Genomic DNA, 20062 nt, shown 5'->3' on the forward strand with positions numbered 1-20062 from the left:
GACACGCGGGGGCGCCGCGGGCACGCGCACGGAGAGGCGCCCTCCGCGGCTTGGCTGCCGCCAGGGGGCGCCCTCCGCACGGCTGCGGGCACCCGCACGGCCCCGCCAATGTCACTGTGACCCGGCACTGTCACTGTGACCTGCCACTGTCACTGTGACCTGACACTGTCACTGTGCCCCATCACTGTCACTGTGACCTGCCACTGTCACTGTGCCCTGCCACTGTCACTGTGACCTGCCACTGTCACTGTGCCCCGCCAATGTCACTGTGCCCTGCCACTGTCACTGTGCCCCACCACTGTCAATGTGCCCCACCAATGTCACTGTGACCTGCCACTGTCACTGTGCAACCATCACCATGCACTTGTCCCCATCCCCATCACCGTCACCTGTGCTCTGTGTGCCTGTGCCTTGAGTCCCTGTGTCCCTTGTTCTTGTGTCCCCCTCTCTGCCACTGCCACCTGCATCACGTGTCCATGTGCCTGTGTCCCTGTGTCCTGCCATCACCACCTGTGTCCTCCTGTCCCTGTTCCCCATGTCCTTGGGGCCCTTTCCTTTGTGTCCCTGGGCCCCTGTCCCCCAAGTTCTGTGCCCCTACCCCTTCATGACCTCATTCACTTTTCCCCTCTGCCCGTTACAAATGTTCTTGTCCCCTGTGTCCTCATGCCCCTGTGCTCCACATTGTCCTGCTGCTGTCCCTTAAAACTGTTCCTTGTGTCTCCATGCCCCTGGCCCCTGTGTCCCCTGTACTATTGGCTCCCATGGCCTCTTGCCACCATCCCCCATGTCCAGATGCCATGGTGCCCTGTGTCTCCATGTCCCTGTCCTCAGTGTTCCTATGCTCCCTCTGCACTGCCACCTTCCTGCTGTGCCCTCTCTTCCTCCCATGTCCCATCATGTCCCCCACCGTGTTCCCCACCCCTCCATGTTCCCATGTCCTCCATTCTGTCTGTTCCCTCATGTCCATCCATGTCCCACCATTCCCAGCTCCAGCCCCTTGTGCCCAAAGGCCACAGGGCAGCTGCCCTACGGACATGGCCAGGTTCAGCCCAGGGTGGGCCCAGCCCCAGCTGGCAAGAATGGGGGCCCAGTTGGCCGTGGTGAGCCTCAAGTGGCTGTAGCCCCCCAGTCTGCTCCAGTACCAGGCCAGGGTGTGAGGGGCACCCAGGCAGTGGGACCAGGAGCCTGCCCAGGGGGACCAGGCTGTAGCTCCCAAAGGCATTGGGGACCAAAATGTTGGGCAGTAGCTCTGGGAGCAGGCACTCCACAGGGTCCCCATCACCTGGGGGTCCTGTCCTGGCTGGCTGTGGTGTCCCCAGCAGAGGACAGTAGTGACACCAGGCAGGGTCTGGCAGCAGAGACCCCCTGTACTGCTGGTCACCAGAACCACCCCAAAGGCTCAGCACACACTGGGCAGCCCTGCTGGGACCCAAAACCTGGGGAGGTGCTGTGCCTCTGCAGGGAATGCTGCGCTGCCCAGGAAAGAACGTGGCAATGCACCCCCTCCCATGAGCCATTGCTGATTTGGGGTCAAACCCCAGCTTTTCCCGCTTTTGCCCTGGTGGGCAGCAGTGCTTGGGGTGCCACGTGCTGGAAAGTTTGTGCCAAGGCAGCCGAGTGTGGCAAGGCCAGGGCTATTCCTGGCTCCCAGCTGGTGTTTGGCTCTTGGTTTTGGCGGGCTCTTGGTTTTGGCGGGCTGTAATTTTAGCAAGGGCTATTTCCAAGCCACGGGGCTGCGGTCGAAACAGCTGCCTGTGAGTGTTCCTGGCTCAGCTGGGGGGCTGTGATGTGCATCAGCACCCCCTGCCCACAGCCAGCGTGGGGAGGTCCAGCCAAAAGTGCCCAAAACAAGGCAGAAATGTTTAAACCTGGTGGTTTTTCCCCACAGTGGCTGCAGAGGAAGGGGAAAGGGCTCTGGCTCTGGCGTGGGGCCGGCAGCATGTGCACAGGGTGCACAGTGAAGGTGTCACTGGCTGGGGTAGGAACCCAGAAGCTTTATGGATGGAAAAGCTGTCTAAGATCATACTGCCAGGTCCAGCCATGTCCCTGAGCACCACACCTACAGGATGCAGGGTCCAGCCCTGCAGTGCACCCAGTGTTCTCCTCCACTCCCCCTCACATTGCCTGCTCTGCCCACCCTGGCTGTGGAGAGGGAAAAAGGCAAATTTGGGTAAAAGTCCTCCCTAACTGGGTAAGCCTAACTCTTCTGCTCCCTCCTGAGGGCCTGATGAAGACCCTGGAAGCCATCCCCATCACACCCTTCAGCCACCACTGCCACCACCTTGTTGTCACCATGCCACCAATGTTCCCTACCTAGAAAATTCTTAACATTAAACTAAAAATTCCCACCTAGGGAGTCATAACAAGGTCTGCGATTCAATGACCACATTCCTCAAGACAGGGAGCACCGGTCCTGTGATCGAATCTTTCTCCATCAGCACACCTGACTGGGGACCAGCACCTGTTTACCTCAAATATGAGAGAAAACAAGGCTTTGCTGAGTCCCCAGACCAGGCTGAGGCTCTCCTGGGAATGACATTTTACTATGACAATAGAATTGAAATAATAAATATTTTGAAGCTGCTGAAAGGTGTTTATTTTTGAGTCGGTTCAGCTTGTTTACAATCTGCTTACAAGCCTGGGCACTTATCTTTGGGGCTGTTTACTGGGCTCTGCCCCAGGCTCTGGTGTGGTTTCATACACATCTAAATAACCCCCAGCAAGGGGGCACCTTCCTGCCAGCTGCGTGCCCTGGCAGTTGCTGTTTTGACACGGTTATGCAAATGATTTCTCTCGTCTTCACAAATGGGCTTGAATGCTCAGATCGTGTTTTCAACCACACCAGCCTGAAACATTTATTTATTTCATTTAATTCTCTTTCAATTGCAGGGCAATAAAACTTGGTCTTGAGCTCTCTAGCTGTCTCCAGCTGGGTCTTTGACCCAGGGCTGCCCAGGGGTGTTTGATAGTATTTTGTCATTCATGACTTGTATTTTATAATTTATATCTGGTATTTTATTAATTTATAACATGTATTTTATTAATTTATCACACATATTTTATTTCCTGGATTTGGGGAAGCCTGACCCGTATTTTTTGAACTTGGAGGCTGCCCCTGTACCCTGTAAGAGGATGGGCTGAGGGATGACCCCAGAGAAGGGGCTGTCTTGGCAGCAGGCAGGGACTGATTAGTTTAATTCAGTAAATGAGTGAGTAAATTCAGGGTGACCTGACAGCAGGGTAGCAGCAGGAAGCTGTTCAGGCTGGTCCCCCTGTACTGGTGTCACAGGGAGACAAGGCCACAATGTGAGCAGTGGCAGGATCTTTCCTGGCCTCAAAGCCCACAGGTGTGGGGTCAGTAGTGCCCAGTGGTGCCTGGTGATCCATGCACCGGGATCACTGCAGGGACAGTGTGTGTGCACACGTCTGCACATACATGTGGAATGTGCTGGGACATCCCACACCAGGGCAGTAAGACCCCACTGGGTGCCCTGTCAGGGACCCTCCAGGGGACAGGAGGGGTGACCCTGGCCTGGGGACACATAGCCTGCTATAGCTCAGAGTCCTGGCACAGCCTTGGCTCTGGCCCCCAGCAGGTCCCCGGTTCAGCACCACCCATACTGCCAATTTTGGGCGGCATCATGCCACCCCAAGACCTTTCCCCCATCTCAAGGGCTGATGTCCCCCACAAGGTGATGACACCCCAAGGTCAGGAGAGCCCAGTGAGGCAGGGACACAGAGCTGGCCACGTCTCAGGGCTGAGCCGACTGAGGCTTGGCTGCGTGGCGCTCACTCGCCTTCACACGTCAGCACCCACTGGAGACAGTTTCGCTTCCTTTTTTGGGGCGCCCTTTTGAATTTCTGGTTGGGGACTGTAGTGGGTGAGGAGTAAATTTAGCCAGGGGATGCCCCACTGCCGCACAGCTGCACGCTGGGGCTGGCTGGGGGAAAACAGGAGGCCAGTGCTGGCGTGGCACAATCTGGGCTCTGCACAGCCTCTCCCCAAGTCCTCCAGAGAAGAGGGCTGTGTGAGCTGGGGGTGTGTCAGGATGGGTTGCAGGAACCAGCAGCACCCTCAGGGTGCTCGGGGGCTGCATCCCCCTGGCTCAGGCGTGGCAGAGGCCATGGGAGTCACCCGGGCTTGGCACCGCTGTAGCATCAAAGCGAGGGGACTTGTGCCATCCTCCCACTGCTGTCCCTGTGGGTCTGGCTCTGCCCTGCTCCCCCCAGCCCGGGCTGGGGCTATTCTGGGACCATGTTCTTGCTTTCGAGTTTCAGCCCTGCAGCCTCCAGGAACGCGCTGTTTGTGTGGCTGCAGCTGCGCTGGGGGCAGGCAGGACCCATCCCCTCCTCTCCGGCTGTGCCACGCCGCCCATGGCTCTCCAGACGAGGTGTTTCATCAGCTCCAGGTGCACTCTCTCCGCTCCTGCCACGTCCCCACAAAAAGAGACCCCACCTCCTCCTGATATGAGACCTTGGGGCTTGCCTGGCCTGGGTGATGTAAAGTAAAAAACAAAAAAAAACCCCAAAGCAACTTAAAATAAATTAAAAATAAAAATATTGTAGCCAGTGATGTACAATAAGAAAACAGCTCAGGGCTGTTTTTTGGGGCACAAATGTGGCCAGAGGTGGTCGTCACCGAGGGGAGCCAGGAAGGATTTGGGGACCAGAGCAGAACTTTGCGCTTGAGGTTCTTGGCAGTGGGTTAGGAGTGAGGGTTGAGAGAGCTCCTATGGTCCCACACTCCTTTGCCTACGTTCCTGCATCCCTCACTCTGTTCTCAGCTGTGGGCCCCCTCCAAGTCCAAGGTGTCCAAACCCCCAGGGTATATGAAATGGCCCCTGAAAGCCTTGTTAAGCCCTCACTTGGGAGCCTCAGCCTGGGAGAGCAGCTCTTACCAAGCCCCAACCCTTCATGGGATCCACTGCTTCTCTTTGCAGCTAATTAAAGCCTTCCTGAAGCATCTCATTTACTAAATTAGATCCCCCTCATTTTAAAATTACTGGCAAGCTGGGAAAATGAGAAAATAAATGACTGTTAAAATTGCAGTGCAGGAGCCGGCAGAGTGAGAGCGGGAGCTGCAGCTGGGGAGGGGAGGGAGGTTTTGGTTCTGCTCAGCACATTTGCTCACCAGACACCCCCAGCGAGGGCGGCGCAGCAGTGGATCCAGATTGCTCTTCCCAGGCACTGCTTCCCTCCCTGCCAGGGGATGGATCAGGCCCTGCATCCCTCTGTGATTCCCAGCCAGGGCTCTCTGGCCCTGTTGAAGGATTGTTAAGGGTAAAACTGGCTGGGAGTTTGCCAAGTTGCAGGCAGCAGGGGAGGATGGGAGCCCTGGAGGGACCAGGGCCACTGATCTATAATTAATTAGGCTTTTTTTTGACAGTTGCTTATGGGAAAGATTTAGCAAAATCTTTTAATCAATAATTAGTGAGGTTTCCTCCCCCCTGAGTCAGAGATGTGCCTGTGTTCTGCCCACACAGATCTGAGCTGAAGCAAGACCCCCACTCATGCCCCAAATTGAGCTCACAAAAGCTGGGGCCGGTGTCCTGTGACCAAGGAATGGGCTTTACTCAGGAAATGTCAAGATGAATCTCAGGACCTGGGGAAAGCCTTGCCCTGCCACCCTCCTCCAATGCCCCTCCCCAGAAATATGGCATTTTTCAGGGTAAAACCTGGCAGCACAGCTGGGATGGGGGGCTCCTGTGTTACTTGTCATTCACTGCAGCCTCAACCACTAAGGTGATTCAACAGCTGCTGGAATTGGTAATTATTGAGGCTTGATCTTTGCAGTGGAAAAGAAGCGAACATCCTTTTTGGCAGCAGGTCTCTGTCACTGGGGCATTTCTGGCTGGCAGAGTCTCAGGCAGCAGCTCTCCTGGCAGCCCCACAAGGCTGGGGATGAGATGCCAAAGGCAGGGGTTTGCCAGGAAATAACCTTGCTTGAGCAAGGAAGGGGATCAGTGGCAGTGTGGAGGAGCTGCTGCCATGTCTGGGCTCACATTCCCCAGCAGTGAGCTGGAATAGATGCATGCATGCATAGATGTGGCCATGCTGCAGGGATCCTCACCTTCAGGACCACCTGCCATAGCCCAGCAGCCCCCCAGGAGCCAGCGCTGCACCTCTGCTGCAGTGGGCACTCTCTGCTCAGGAAGCTGTGTTAAAGAAGCTGATCTTGAAACACAGTGGGACAGAACTCTCCATCATCTGCCCTTCCTGCCTTTCCCTGGTTCTGATGCAGGCTCAGCATCCTGCTGCTGGCTCCTTCCTTGAGGGCAGCAGCAGCCCAGGGGTTTGGCCTGCACATGGGTTTGCTCTGTAGTGATGGGATTTGGGATTTCCTGGGAAAACCATGAGCTTGTCACCCCACACCTAGGAAGGGACATTGTGACCCTGAGCAGGGTGATGGGAAGGGGGTTTGCCCCAGGCATGGGGATGTTCCATGGCAAGGCCTCCCCTGCCCAGCTGAGGAGGAGGATAAAGCAGGATTAAAGCCAATGAAGGTGTTTTGGAGCATGAGGTGCCTTTTGGCAGCACAGGTGGGGTTAGGGCCTGCTGCCAGCTCCCTGACAAAAAGCAGGAGGGCAGGGGCACTGTGCTCTCATATACACTCTGGGGCACAAGGGAATGGTCCTGCTGCAAAGGATTTGAGGAAATCAGTGAATAATGACCTGGCAATGTGCACCTGCAGCCCAAAAAGCCAGACATATCCTGGGCTGCATCAAAAACAGCGAGGGCAGTGGTTTGAGAGAGGGGATTCTCCCCCTGTACTCCGCTCTGGTGAGGCCCCACCTGCAGTGCAGTGTCCAGCTCTGGATCCCATGACATAAAAAGGACATGCACCTTTTTGGTCTAGTCTAGAGGAGGCCAGAAAGATCTCAGAGCACTGGAGCACCTCTGCTATGAGGAAAAGATGGTCTCCCATCATCCCAGGTTGGGGCTGTTCAGCCTGGAGAGGAGAAGGTTCTGGCAAGACCTCATAGCAACCTTTCAGTACTTGAAGGGGGCTTATAGGAAAGATGAAGACAGCAGGCCCTGATGCAATAGGACAAGAGATAATGTTTCTTAACTAAAGAAGGGACACTTTTTAGGCTAGATAAAATTAAGAATTTTTTTACTGTGAGAGTGGTGAGGTGTTGAAACAGCTGAGGGAAGCTGTGGATGTCCCATCCCTGGCTGAAAGGGACTCTGAGTAACCTGATCTGGTTGATGTCCCTGATCATTCCAGGGAGCTTGAACTGGATGACTTTTAAAGGTCCCTTCCAACCCAATCCATTTTAGGGTTCTATAATTCTGTGTCCCCAGAAGACACTTGCAGGGACATGTGGCAATCCAAAGCCTGGTGGAGCAAGGCACTCCACTGGCACAGCCTGGGAAGGGGGAGGTGGTGGGGCCATCCCCCCTTTCCCAAGAGGCTGGTGAGGGACACCTCTCCCAGAACCATCCCTGGTGTGGTTCCTGGCTACCCTGACGGTGTGACAACAGCAGAGCACATGCTGCTTTCAGCATAGCCATGGCTGTCAGCCCTTCCATGGGCAGGGATGCAGGGAACCTTCCCCAGGGCTGTGCTGGGGATGGGGCATATGGCATGCAGGTGTCCAGGTTGTAGTGGCACAGGGTGCTTGTACTTAACTGGCAGCTGCACCAGGAAGCACGGGGGTGACAATGAAAAGGGGACAGAGCCTGGTGGCAAAGGGACATTGCTAGCCATGCCTCCACCACAGGCCACATCTGCCTGCATGGCACCTGGCACTCAGAGGCCAGTGAGCAAGGGTTGAGGATGGCACAGCTGGGGACAAGTGTTCAATGAGTGTGGGGGCTTAGTGCAGGCTGTGCCCCAGGCTGCTCATTCCCTGTTCTTGGCAGTGCCAGGGGGCTTCACTGGGATCCCCAGGGTTGAGCAGAAGCTTCACAGAGCCCCTGCTATATTAGTGTGTGTGTACACATGTGTCTGTTCCCATCCCACCCCCCATACTGGTGCCACTGGGCTGTCGCCAGGCAGGATGTGGGGAGCGAGCGCATTGGAAGGACACAGAGACAGGGATGCTGAGCCAGCACTAGTTCAGTGTCGGTGTTTATTTGTGTGACACTCAGAGAGGGGGGACAGGCACAGGGGACATGGGCAGAGACATCTGCGGCGGAGGGAGCCGCTGTTCCCAGAAGTGAGGAGGAGGGAGGGAGCCAGCAAAGGGCTGGCGGGGTGAGTTAGAAGCACTCGGATCTGTTCACGGTCTTCTCCACATTTCCAGCCTCGTGCCTGACCTTGCACGAGACAGAATTGTAACTCTGCCACTTGCTGGCATCCATGGACAGGTAGCTGCTGGCCATGTACTGGTTGTTGCTCTGCCGCTGGGGCTGGCTGGTCTCCACACCAGTGCTGATGGTGTTGCCATCAGCCACCCACTGCACTGACACAGGGCTGGGGTAGAAGTTCTCCATCAGACACACCAGGGTGGCTTTGCCCGCTGACGACAACTCCTGGGAGGATGGCGCGAAGAGGTGGACGGTGGGAGAGGTCTTGGGCTGGCCTGAGAGGGATGAGAGGGGTGCAGGGTCAGAGAGGGCCCTGTCCCCCACCACAGCCCCTGCTGGCACTACACAGAAACTCCCCACTTTCCCCACAGCCAGAGCTTATCACTTGTAACTGTAATGTATTTAAATTTATATATATATATATATATATATACACATATATATACACACACATATATATAATAAGTGCATGTATGTGTGTGTTATACACATACATCTCATATATGCTTGTATATATGTTTTATATACACTATATCTACATATATGTGCATATATATGTATTATATATGGTAGATATATACAGCTAATATACATAATATATGTAAAGTGTACAACATACATATGTATGTAATCCATATCATATGAATAGCTGTATAGTTCTATAAAATGCATTTAATATTAATATTTCAACATTTCTGTATCTCAAATCTATCTAAAATTACTTACTATATATATTTATATATATAGACATATATATATGCATACATATATACATTTATAGATACATATCTATATTTAACTATACATATATATCTATATTTAACTAAATCCTAATTTCTTTGCCATAAAATAATTTCTTTCCTTTTAAAAGGCATCTTTAAAAAAAAAAAAACACCAAAATTTCACAGACAAACAGACCTGTTTTCTCCCCAGTTCTTCTTTCAGATATTTTCTTGTCTCTGGAAAACTACCACTAAAAATCACCCAAAGGAAGGTGGAAAAAAGATGTTTGGTCTTTTTGGTGTGGTTCTGCTGCCTCCTCCAATGTGCAGTGTTTCTATTTCTATTTTCACCTCTATTTCTATCTATATCTCTGCTTGAAAACCAGGATGACTCCACCATTAAATACTTTTTGATGAAGAAATGGTCAAAGAACATTTTTCTTGATCTTAGCCCCAAGAAATCTGGTTCAAATTGGGATTTTTTCATCACATTCTTTTAAAAATTACAGACAAAGACAGACAAACGACACTTCCGGCATCATTTTCAGCGCAATAATCTCCATTTTTGACATGTCTTACCTGGACAATGGGCTCTTTAAAATTTCCCTGGAATCTTTTGTCTAAGATTCCAGGGATGTGCTGTTTTAACACGAAGTCAGGATGACTGTGGGCTCCTCACAGCCGAACACAGGCTGTCCTTTCACAACACCTTCACCCTTGGCCATGGGACCCCATGGAAGAGCCCCTGCCCCTCACCAGGGATGGCAGACTTAGTCCTCAGGACTAAGACTTGAGGACTTAGACTTTAGACTGACAAATTTCTTTGACAAAGACAAAAATCACCTCTTTTAGAGACCTAAACCTGAGTTTCCTTCCCCCTGAGACCTCAGACACATTTCCTGGACAAATTTTAAGACTTTTCGACCGAGAAAATACTCCCCGATTCTCTGTGGCGCGCAGAGTCGTCAGAGTCTGAAGGGACGAGACAGAGCCCCCAACGCTGGGCTTAGTGCCTGGCCCCAAACGGGTGACAGACCCCAGCCTGGCGCCAAGTCCGAGAAAAAAACCCCAAATCATCAAAAATCGACAAAATGTCAAAATTCCGCGGCAGGAAAGGAAAGACCGAGGGGAAGTCGGCGACTCACCTAGGACCGTCAACATCGTCCCGTCCCCGAATACACCACACAGTGACACAGGGCCATACAAAAACCTCCTGCCTCATGGCAGAACAGTCCTGGACCCTATGGATGTGGAAGGATGGTCTGGAAATATCCCAGTGGATGCAGTGGAAGGAAGGTGATGGGATGGAGATGCCCCAATGGACACAGCAGGATGAAGGTGTGGGCACAGCTGTACCTCTGGAGTTTTGGTCCTGGCTGGGCTCTTTCAGTGCAGCTCCCACCACCAGCAATAGAGCTAATAGCTGAAGGTCTCTGCAGGCAACTTATTTTTGTTAATATTTACCCTAAAAATATGAAAAGGCAAGAGGTGGAGATGCCTACATAAAGCTGCAGTAGCCAAGGAAGGGGTGAGCCAGAATGGATTTCAGCTAAAACAAATTAACTTCAAAATTCCCTGTATATGCTTGGCTACTTCTTTGACAAGCGTTTTCCCAGTGTGGTGCCAGTCCCACAGATTGGCAGATTTAGTGCTCAGCTTGGACCACCGAATGCCAACAGCACCAATGTAAATTGAACCCGCAGATTTTCAGATGATGTGGTTTGTGCAAGAAGTTATAGAAAGAGGCAAAGTCAGTGAACTTCCTGAGTCACAGGAACTATATAAATAGTTCACTATGAAACAGGTAACACTTCGAAGATTTTGTGGTTTGAGACACTTTCTCTTTCAGAGGTTTGCTTTGCCTTTGGGAAAGTTTATGCTTTTGTGCAAAGCCTGAAACCATCCCCCCTCCAAAAAAAAAAAAAAAAAAAAAATCACTGAAATTGTCTATGCAAAGCATTTAGCTGAAGCCACTGCCCCGTGTTGTGGATGATCATTTTCTGAGCATTTCTCAGGCTTCCGTGGGGTTTCAGTTTCATTTTGTGGGACGACAAAAGCAGGGGAGAGTGTTCAGCTCTTCAGTCCTGTTCTTCTCCTTGGACAGAGGCATGGAGGAGGACAGAGGCTGTACTGGATGCAGCAGGGTGTTGCTGAAGTAGCTTTTGGCATTGCCACCAGAGCAGGAGATATTGCAAGTCCCTTCCAGGTTGGCTGACACCTCGGATGGCTGACTCAGCCATGCTGTCCGGACCAGGGAATAATGGAGAGGGAGAGGCAGAAGAGGGCTGTCAGTCAGTGCCCCAGGACAGCCCTCTCTGACGTGCAGGACAGGGCTCCTGTGCCAAAAGGTCGTGATGGAACAGAGGGATCCCTGCCTCAGACAGAGCCCAAGGCCGGAGCCCAAGGCCATGGCCCCATGAAGAGACAGAGCAAGAGGACATGGCTGTCAGCAGAATGAGGTGGTGGGGCTGACAGCACAGCAATGCCAGGCACTGCACTGCCCCAAGGTCTCTTCCTGCACAGCATGGGACAAGGAGGAGGCTGCTCACAGCCAATGGTCATGGAGGGGTACATGAAACTGCATCAAGCCCACAGCTCTGTTCAGCCCTGAGAGACAGGGCAGAGAAGCTCCATCTTTAACTCCTGTTTCCAGAGGGCTACATAGTGATGATCTCCTGGCACAGCTGGCCTGGGAGCTGGGCTGGGAGGCACAAGCAGGGCCCTGGGCACCAGCCAGGGAGATCAGGAATAGCTTGGCTCAGGAGTACAGGGCAGGCTCAAGAGGTCATCCCAGCATTTCCTTTTTGAGAGTGTAGGCAAACACTGGACAGGCTTCCTAGAGAGCTGGATGACATCCCAAGCCTGCAAGCATTATACAATTTGACAATGTGACAATGCCCTACATTTTCGTCATCCCTGAAGAGGCCACACAGTTAGACTGGTGATCATTGAAGGCCTCTTCCATCTGAAATGGTCTATTCAGTTCTATCCTATCCACTCTCATCCACAAATGACAAGGAAAGGGCTGTAAGGATGGAGTTGTATCACTGAAATTCAGGAACAGCCACATTCACCGCAGGGCAGAAAAAGGCAGGGTTGTGCCAGGGACCTGCCCCAGGAAACAGAGACAGCAGAGACTCCCAATAGGCCCCTGCTATGGCAGGAAGACTTCGTATCCCTTCCCCATTGCTCCGTTTAACCATGGTGACATCATCACTGCCATTTTGGTAGTTACCACATTAACAGACAGCCTTGTTCTGGGCTTGGATGCCAGAGATGGTTACGGTGCTCATGGAGCTGGACTGGGATCTGGAGAATTGCAAAGGGGTGTCTGGTGGTCCCAAGCCATTGCAGGAGATCCCAGTGACAGGGGAACAGACAGGAAACTTAGGCTGGTACCTAGTCACAGCTGCTGCCATCCCTGGAGCAGATGACTTCGATGGCTTGTCCCACAATGCTGACACTGAAAAGAGCTAACAGAGCACTTCCTGGACCAGGGAAAATGGAGAGGGAGAGGAAGGAGAAAAGCAGATGGGGGTCAGCCAGTGACCAGGAATATGGCCCTCTCTGGTTAAGGGAACAGTGAAAGGACAAATCTGCCTGCAGGCACATACATGGGACACTCTGGGCCATGACAGCATTGCTGGGAGGTCATAGCTTCCTCAAATGACAGGGGATGGGCACAGTCTTGGGGCTCCAAGGGATAGCTGAAGCAGAAGGTTTTTGTACAACTTCCCCATTGCTGTGTGTCACAGTGCAGCAGTACTGCTGCTGTCATAGCTACCACAGAAATAGACAGCCTCGTCCTCGGCTTGGACCCCAGTGATGGTTAATGTGCCTGTGGAGCCGGACTTGGATCCGGAGAATCGCGAAGGGATGCCCGAGGGTCTCCTGTCATTGTAGTAGATCACAGTGACAGGGCCAGTGCCAGGGACCTTCTGCTGGTACCAGCCATAGCTGTAGCTGCTACCAGTGCAGGTGATCCTGACCGTGTCTCCCACGTTGGCTGACAGCGAGGATGGCTGACTCAGTGCTGCCTGGACCAGGGAACCTGGAGAGGGAGAGAAAAGAGGGGAGAAGACAGGGATCAGTCAGTGTCCCAGGGGCACAGACCTGCCGTGGCGGCAGGACGGGGCCCCTGTGCCCAAAGGCCCCATCCAGGCACAGCGAGTCTGGCCATGGCACCTGTGCTGTGGGCGAGCACCACGAGGAGAAGAGGGGCCCAGGCCATGGTTCAATCCCACCAGCTCAGCGTCCCCAGAATGATGGGGCTGTGCTGTGGACCCTGACTCCCTTTTAAGCCCCTGCCTGCCCAGGACACGTCCCCTCCATGCAAATCCGACCCTGCGGTTACGGCCGGATACTGCCCGCGCCTCTCTCTGCACATCCCTCCCTGCTCCACACCCAGCCCCTCCACCCCAGATGCAGCAGGGCTTGTCCCCAGACACAAAGCAGAGACATCTCCCAGCTCTGAGACTGAAACCCACCAGCACTGACCCCCCTGTCCCCACACCAAGGCTGAGTGGCCGCAGTGCCGAAAGATAAGGGAGAGTTGGGCGCTTTGGGCATACAGGAGCACCTGCAGCTCCCAGTGATGGGACTGGGATGATGCCAAGCTCCACCATTCCCCAACTCATTTTTGGCATTTTTCTCTCCCACAGGTGTTCCAGGCCCATAAACTATCCCCTTGCTCTCCTGCTTTTGTGCCCTGGCTCTTCCTCTGATAGCTGAGATAACAACAAGACCAAGACCTTTGCTCTTTCCAGGCATTCACACCCCAGAACAATGGGAGTGGGACAGCACTGAGCCTCGGGGTTCAGCAATGCCTCCCCATTAGCTGATCATGAGCCCAGTGTGTCAGTGTTCAGCAGCCAGAGCTGGGGCAGCTCCTGGTCAGTCCTGCTCCAACTCAGTGCACAGGGATCATGGCTGTCTTTAGCAGTCCCAGCCCAGACAAAGAGCGGCTGCGCCACAGGAAATTCCCTCTCCCCCAGGACCCTCCCTGTCCCTGACTATGCTGTCCCCAGGGTGCCCAGGGCACCAGGAGCCTGGCTGGCATGGGCAGGGCAGGGCTGCAGGGCTGTCTCCGGGTGAGCAGCATGGAGGGAGCCTGCTGGAGCAGAGCATATGTTCCAGAGCAGGAACTGCCACACAGCCAAAGATGCTGCTCCATGTTGCACCTCGGCAGCTGCAGGCAGCACCCGAGGGTGCCCCACTGGGGCAAAAGTGGGCTTGTGTCTCCCTTTTCCCATGGTGGGTGTTACCATGGCCCTGATCACCCCTGGTGTTCCAGCCAGAAGAGTGAGAGCCTCCTCGTGCTTCTCCTTCTCCTCTGCTTGGACCTAGCTGTGGGTAATGGGGCCATGGAGGTGTGCTCCCAATTGCTGTAAATCCCCTCCTGAAGTGCCAGGGAACAGGCAGGGACCTGGGGCTCTAAGGCAGTGCTAGGCTGAGACACCAGGCACAGCCACATCCAGTACAGGGCAAGCAAGGACAGGGCCATGGTGGGGACCTGAGCCCCCATCAAACAGGCACAGTGGAGACTCCTGACTGATATCTGCAATAGCAGGAGGTTTTTGCATCACTTCCCCAATCGCTGCATGCCACTGTGGAAGCACTGCTGCTGCTGTCCTCACCACCACAGAAATAGACAGCCTCATCCTCGGCTTGGACCCCAGTGATGGTTAATGTGCCTGTGGAGCCGGACCTGGATCCGGAGAATCGCGAAGGGATGCCCGAGGGTCTGTTGTTATCAGCATAGATCACAGTGACAGGGCCACTGCCAGGGACCTTCTGCTGATGCCAGCCATAAGCATTGTTGCTGCCCCTGCAGCAGATCAAGATGCTTTCCTGCAGAGACACGGACACTGGGGACAGCTAAGCCAGAGCCATGTGAGAGCCATGGGCTGCAGCAGAAGCTCTCCAGGCCTCCTGTGTCCTGGAAAACACCCACACACCCAGCCCTGAGCTGCCAGGGTGGCTGCAATGCTGCTGGACCCTGGGCAGGACTCAGACTGTGGAGCAGATATGTGGCAGATATGGGCAGCTCCACAGTCTGCAGCTCCTAGCATTGTGCCAGGCTCCTCTGCCCCTCACATAGATATTGGGCAGTGAGGATGTTAGGCCAGGCAAGGGCTTCTGCAGCACCAAGGCCCAGTCACTGGGAACATAGTCATTGAATCATGGAATGGTTTGAGTTGGAAGGGACATTAAATGCCATCAACACCTCTGCCATGGCCAGGGACACCTTTCACTAGACCAGGCTGCTCCAAGCCTCATCCAACCTTGCATTGAACCCTTGCAGGGATGGGTCATTCACAGGTTCTCTGGGAAACATGCTCCAGTGCCACATCATGCTCAGAGTCACAGCCCTGAGACATGGAACACACAGGGAAGGGAACCAGGAAGGGAAAAGAAAAGTCCCAAAGCTGGAGAGGTGGTCATGCCTGGCAGAGTGGAATGAGGAACCAAAACCAGCCTTTTTGACACTCAAGGTCTTGCTTGCCTGTGGCTCAGTGTCACCATGAGATCAGCACTGCTGATCTCACAGTAATAGACAGCCTTGCCCTCAGCTTGAATACCAGTGACCCTCTGGAGCCAGACATAAAAACAGAATTGCAAAGGAATGTCTGAGGGTCTTCTGTCATTGTAGTAGATCACAGTGCCAGGGCCAGTGCCAGGGACCTTCTGCTGGTACCAGCCATACTCATTGCTGCTCCCAGAGCATGTAGGCCAGAGTGTTTGTCCCAGGTTGGCTGGCACTGAGGATGACTGACTGGACCAGGGAGCTTGGAGAGGGAGAAGTGAAAGGCAATAAGATGGGGGTGAACCATTGCCTCAGGAGCACATCTCTGCCCAGGCAGTGCAACAGGACTCCTCTGCCCAAGGTCCTTATGCCATGGTGGGACACCCAGCCTCAAGACAGAGAGAAGGATTAGAGGCCTATGGCCCTGCAAGGAGAGCTGGCAGCAGCAGAGCAGTAGAACATCACCCTCTGAGGGAAAGGAACCTGGTCATGTCTACAGAAACATGGGGGAATCAGATCCCAACCTGGCCCAGGGCAAGGCAGCAGAGGCAGCTTCAGCAGCAGCAGCAGCAGGAGGGGGCAGCGTGAAGCAAATGGCAACAGGGCTGGGGATGAGGCTGTGCCATTCCTATGATGGGGACAGGGGAAAGAGTCACCTCCTGTGCCTTGTCATGCGCATTCATGTCCTTGGACAGGGGACAGGAACCTGTCTCAATTCCATTATCACATGGATAACTGACCACGAGAAAAAATGGCTCAAAACCTTCCTCTCTTGACCCTGGGTTCTGTGTCTCACTTCCCCATTACTCACTGGCTTCATTGCCCTCATCAGCACTGCTGCTGTCCCAGCTACCACAGAAATAGACAGCCTCGTCCTCGGCTTGGACCCCAGTGATGGTTAACGTGCCCGAGGAGCCGGACAAGGATCCGGAGAATCGCGAAGGGATGCCCGAGGGTCTGCTGCTGCTTCCATAGATCAGTGACACAACCCAAGGCACCACAGCAGAGGTAGCAGGAGGAGAACATGATCATCAGTAGCAAGATGTGATGGGCTGGGGGACAAAGCCACGCTGATCTTTGTAGGGACAAGAACAATGACCTTCAGACACGGCAGAGAACAAGAGATCCTCCAGTTCTGTGGGACAACAAAAGAAGGACATTTGTAGCTATTGCTGTACAGACGGGATAGGAACCTATGCCACAGCCAGCCAAGAGGGAGGAGGGCTGAAATATTTGCTTTAGTTTTGGAGTCTGGAAATCCTTAGAGTTATCACTTCCTACTTCTTGTTGTCACTATACACCATAGCCACCACTGCTGCTGTCCCAGTTACCACAGAAATAGACAGCCTCATCCTCGGCTTGGACCCCAGTGATGGTTAATGTGGCTGAGGAGCCGGACTTGGATCCGGAGAATCGCGAAGGGATGCCCGAGGGTCTCTTGGTGCTTTCATAGATCAGAGTGACAGGAGAAGTGCCAGGAACCTTCTGCTGATGCCAGCCATAGTAGCTGTTACTCCCAGAGCAGGTGATCCTGACCGTCTCTCCCATGTTGGCTGACAGTGAGGATGGCTGACTCAGTGCTGCTGCCTGGACCAGAGAACCTGGAGAGGGAGAGGAGAGAGGGGAGAAGGGGAAGTCAGTTAGTGTCCCAGGAGCACAGCCCTCCCCATGCAGGGGAACAGTAGTGGGAGAATTCTGCCGTCAGACACATGTGGGACACCCTGGGTGCAACCTCCAACCAGGTGCTCCTGAAAGAATGCTGTAGCTAAAACCCGACCCTTCTCCCTGGCCACTGCCCCTCAGGGCACTCCTCCTCCCAGGCATTGAGGCTGGACAGCCTGGGACATGACCTGCTGCAGACACTCAGATTCTGGGGCAGCTGGAGACCCCCCTGCCCATGGACCACCAGGAACCACGTCCAGGCCAGCAGCCAGTGACGGCAAAGCAGAGTGCCCAGGCAGCGAGAAGCTCTGTGTGGTTATACTGCATGACAAAGCAATGGGGACATCTTCAACACACTATGGCCATCAGATGGGCTGTGGCATGAGGACAGAATTGCAGACAAGACCTGGTACAGCAAGAGCAAAAATAGCTGCAGGCACCAAGGGTAGGAACCACCTATGCTCTGAACCTCTTCCCTACAGACAAAAAGGTTCAGCAGTCAAGAGGAGTGAAAAATTTACCCCACCACCACCAAGACCCTGAGCAGCACTGCTGTCCCAGCCACCACAGAAATAGACAGCCTCGTCCTCGGCTTGGACCCCAGTGATGGTTAACGTGTTCGTGGAGCCGGACAAGGATCCGGAGAATCGCGAAGGGATGCCCGAGGGTCTGTTGGTGTTGTCGTAGATCACAGTGACAGGGCCAGTGCCAGGAACCTTCTGCTGGAACCAGCCATACCAGCTGCTGCTACCCCCAGAGCAGGTGATCCTGACCGTGTCTCCCACATTGGCAGACAGTGAGGATGGCTGACTCACTGCTGCTGCCTGGACCAGGGAACCTGGAGAGGGAGAGAAGAGAAGGGAGAAGAGGGGGGTCAGTCAGTGTCCCAGGAGAACTTGCCTGGGGAGCAAGGTTACAGGGAATGCCACAGTCAGAGGAGATTGGACCCAAACACAGTCACCAGTATATTTGAGGAGTAGAGCCCTGGCCAAAACATTTCAGCAGAGAGGTAGCTCTGGCGGCTGCAGGAGGACATGGTCATCAGTAGCAAGAGGCAGTGAGGGGTGGGACACAGCTATACCATGAGTTTTGTAGGGACAAGGACAATGGTTCCCAGCCACAAAGTGACCTCCTATTTTCTAGGAGAAAAAAGGGAATTTATAGCCATGGTTGTACAGAGGAGACATAAACCTGCTCCAGTCCCACATCCACAACTCTACTTGGCCGAGAGAAGGAATGAAAATCTATGTTTTTAATTCCTCTGCACCTCATTTGAAAATCTGTCTTTGTCACTTCACCAGCATAGCTGCTGCTGTCCCTGCTACCACAGAAATAGACAGCCTCATCCTCGGCTTGGACCCCAGTGATGGTTAATGTGGCTGTGGAGCCAGATACAGAGCTGGAGAATTGTGAAGGGATGCCTGAGGGTCTGCTGTTATCCCAGTAGATCACAGTGACAGGGCCAGTGCCAGGGACCTTCTGCTGGTACCAGCCATAATAGCTGTTGCTACTCCCAGAGCAGGTGATCCTGACCTTGACTGCCACGTTGGCTGACAGCAAGGATGGCTGACTCCGCAATGCTGCCTGGACCAGGGAACCTGGAGAGGGAGAGAAGAGAGTCAAGAAGAAGGAGATCAATCTGTGCCCCAGGAACACAACTTTCCCAGAGCAGCACGATGTGGCCCTGTGTGCAGAAGCCCTGTATAGGCACAGCAAGTCTGGTCACGGCACCTGAGCTGTAGGTGAACACTGTGATGAGGGGAGTGGCCCAGGCTATGGTCCAATTCCACCAGCTCCATGTTCTCATACTTGGTGGGACTGTGCTGTGGACCTTGTCCAGCTTTTAAGCCACCACATGTCTGGGCTGTGGCTCCTCCAGGAAATTCAGACTCCATTCACAAGGCAGAAACATCTGTCAGTACATCTTTCCCCAGATCCCACTCAGCTCCCTCACTAGGGGATACTTCCCATACCACACTTCAGCTGCTGAGAAATACTGCCAGATTTATGGTTACACCTGACATGGAGATGGCCAAATGTCCAGATGGCATAACAGGGTGCTGCTCCTGCCAGGGATCCCTAAACCCAAGGGCCTCTATCTGCAAAACCATTCCTATAAACTGCAATTCTCAAACCTCAGTCATTCCTCAGAAACAGCATGCCCCATCATCCATGTCAACAACAACCATCCTGCAGGGTGCCACAGTCCTGACCAGCACAGCTGTCCCAGCCACCACAGAAATAGACAGCCTTGTCCTCGTCTGGGACCCCAGTGATGGTTAATGTGCCCCCAGAGCCGGAGAATCGCAAAAGGATGCCCGAGGGTCTCACATCATTGTAGTAGATCACAGGGACAGGGCCACTGCCTTCTGCTGGAACCAGCCATAGCCATATCCGCTGCTACCTGCAGAGTACGAGATCCTGACAGCCACTTCCATGCTAGCTGGCAGTGAGGATGGCTGCGGATTCAGCGCTCCCTGGACCAGCGCATGTGGGAAAGTAGAGAAGAGAGGAGACAAGAGTGGAGCCAGACAGTCAGAAAGAGCACAGACCTTCCTGGACAAAGTTACAGGGAATGCAACCTGTCATGGACAGAACACAAAGGGACATAGTCACAGGCACATTCCAGGAGCAGAGCCCAGCCCATTGAAGAAGAGCTGCACAGAAGCAGTTTTGGCAGCACAGGAGGACATGGCCATCTGTAAAAGAGGTTGTGAGGGACACAGATACACAAAGAGCTGCCAGGAAGGAGAAGGGCCAAAATCTTTCCTCTGCATTTTGAGTCTCTGTCACTTTCTCTTACTCAAGGTTACAACACACCATAGCTGCCACTGCTGCCGTCCCAGCTACCACAGAAATAGACAGCCTCGTCCTCGGCTTGGACCCCAGTGATGGTTAA

General features: G+C 53.6%; 1 gene segment (V, D, J or C); it reads right to left on the reverse strand.

Moving 5' to 3' along the window:
• Positions 1–8044: 8044 nt before the first annotated feature.
• The window catches only part of LOC107211806, a 23834-nt gene continuing 11816 nt past the window's right edge, over positions 8045–20062 (reverse strand). The window contains 2 exon segments of the C gene segment in view: positions 8045–8528; positions 10121–10159. Coding sequence covers positions 8206–8528; positions 10121–10159 — 362 coding nt within the window.

This window comes from Parus major, chromosome 15 (genome assembly GCF_001522545.3).
Source record: "Parus major isolate Abel chromosome 15, Parus_major1.1, whole genome shotgun sequence".
Taxonomy (NCBI): domain Eukaryota; kingdom Metazoa; phylum Chordata; class Aves; order Passeriformes; family Paridae; genus Parus; species Parus major.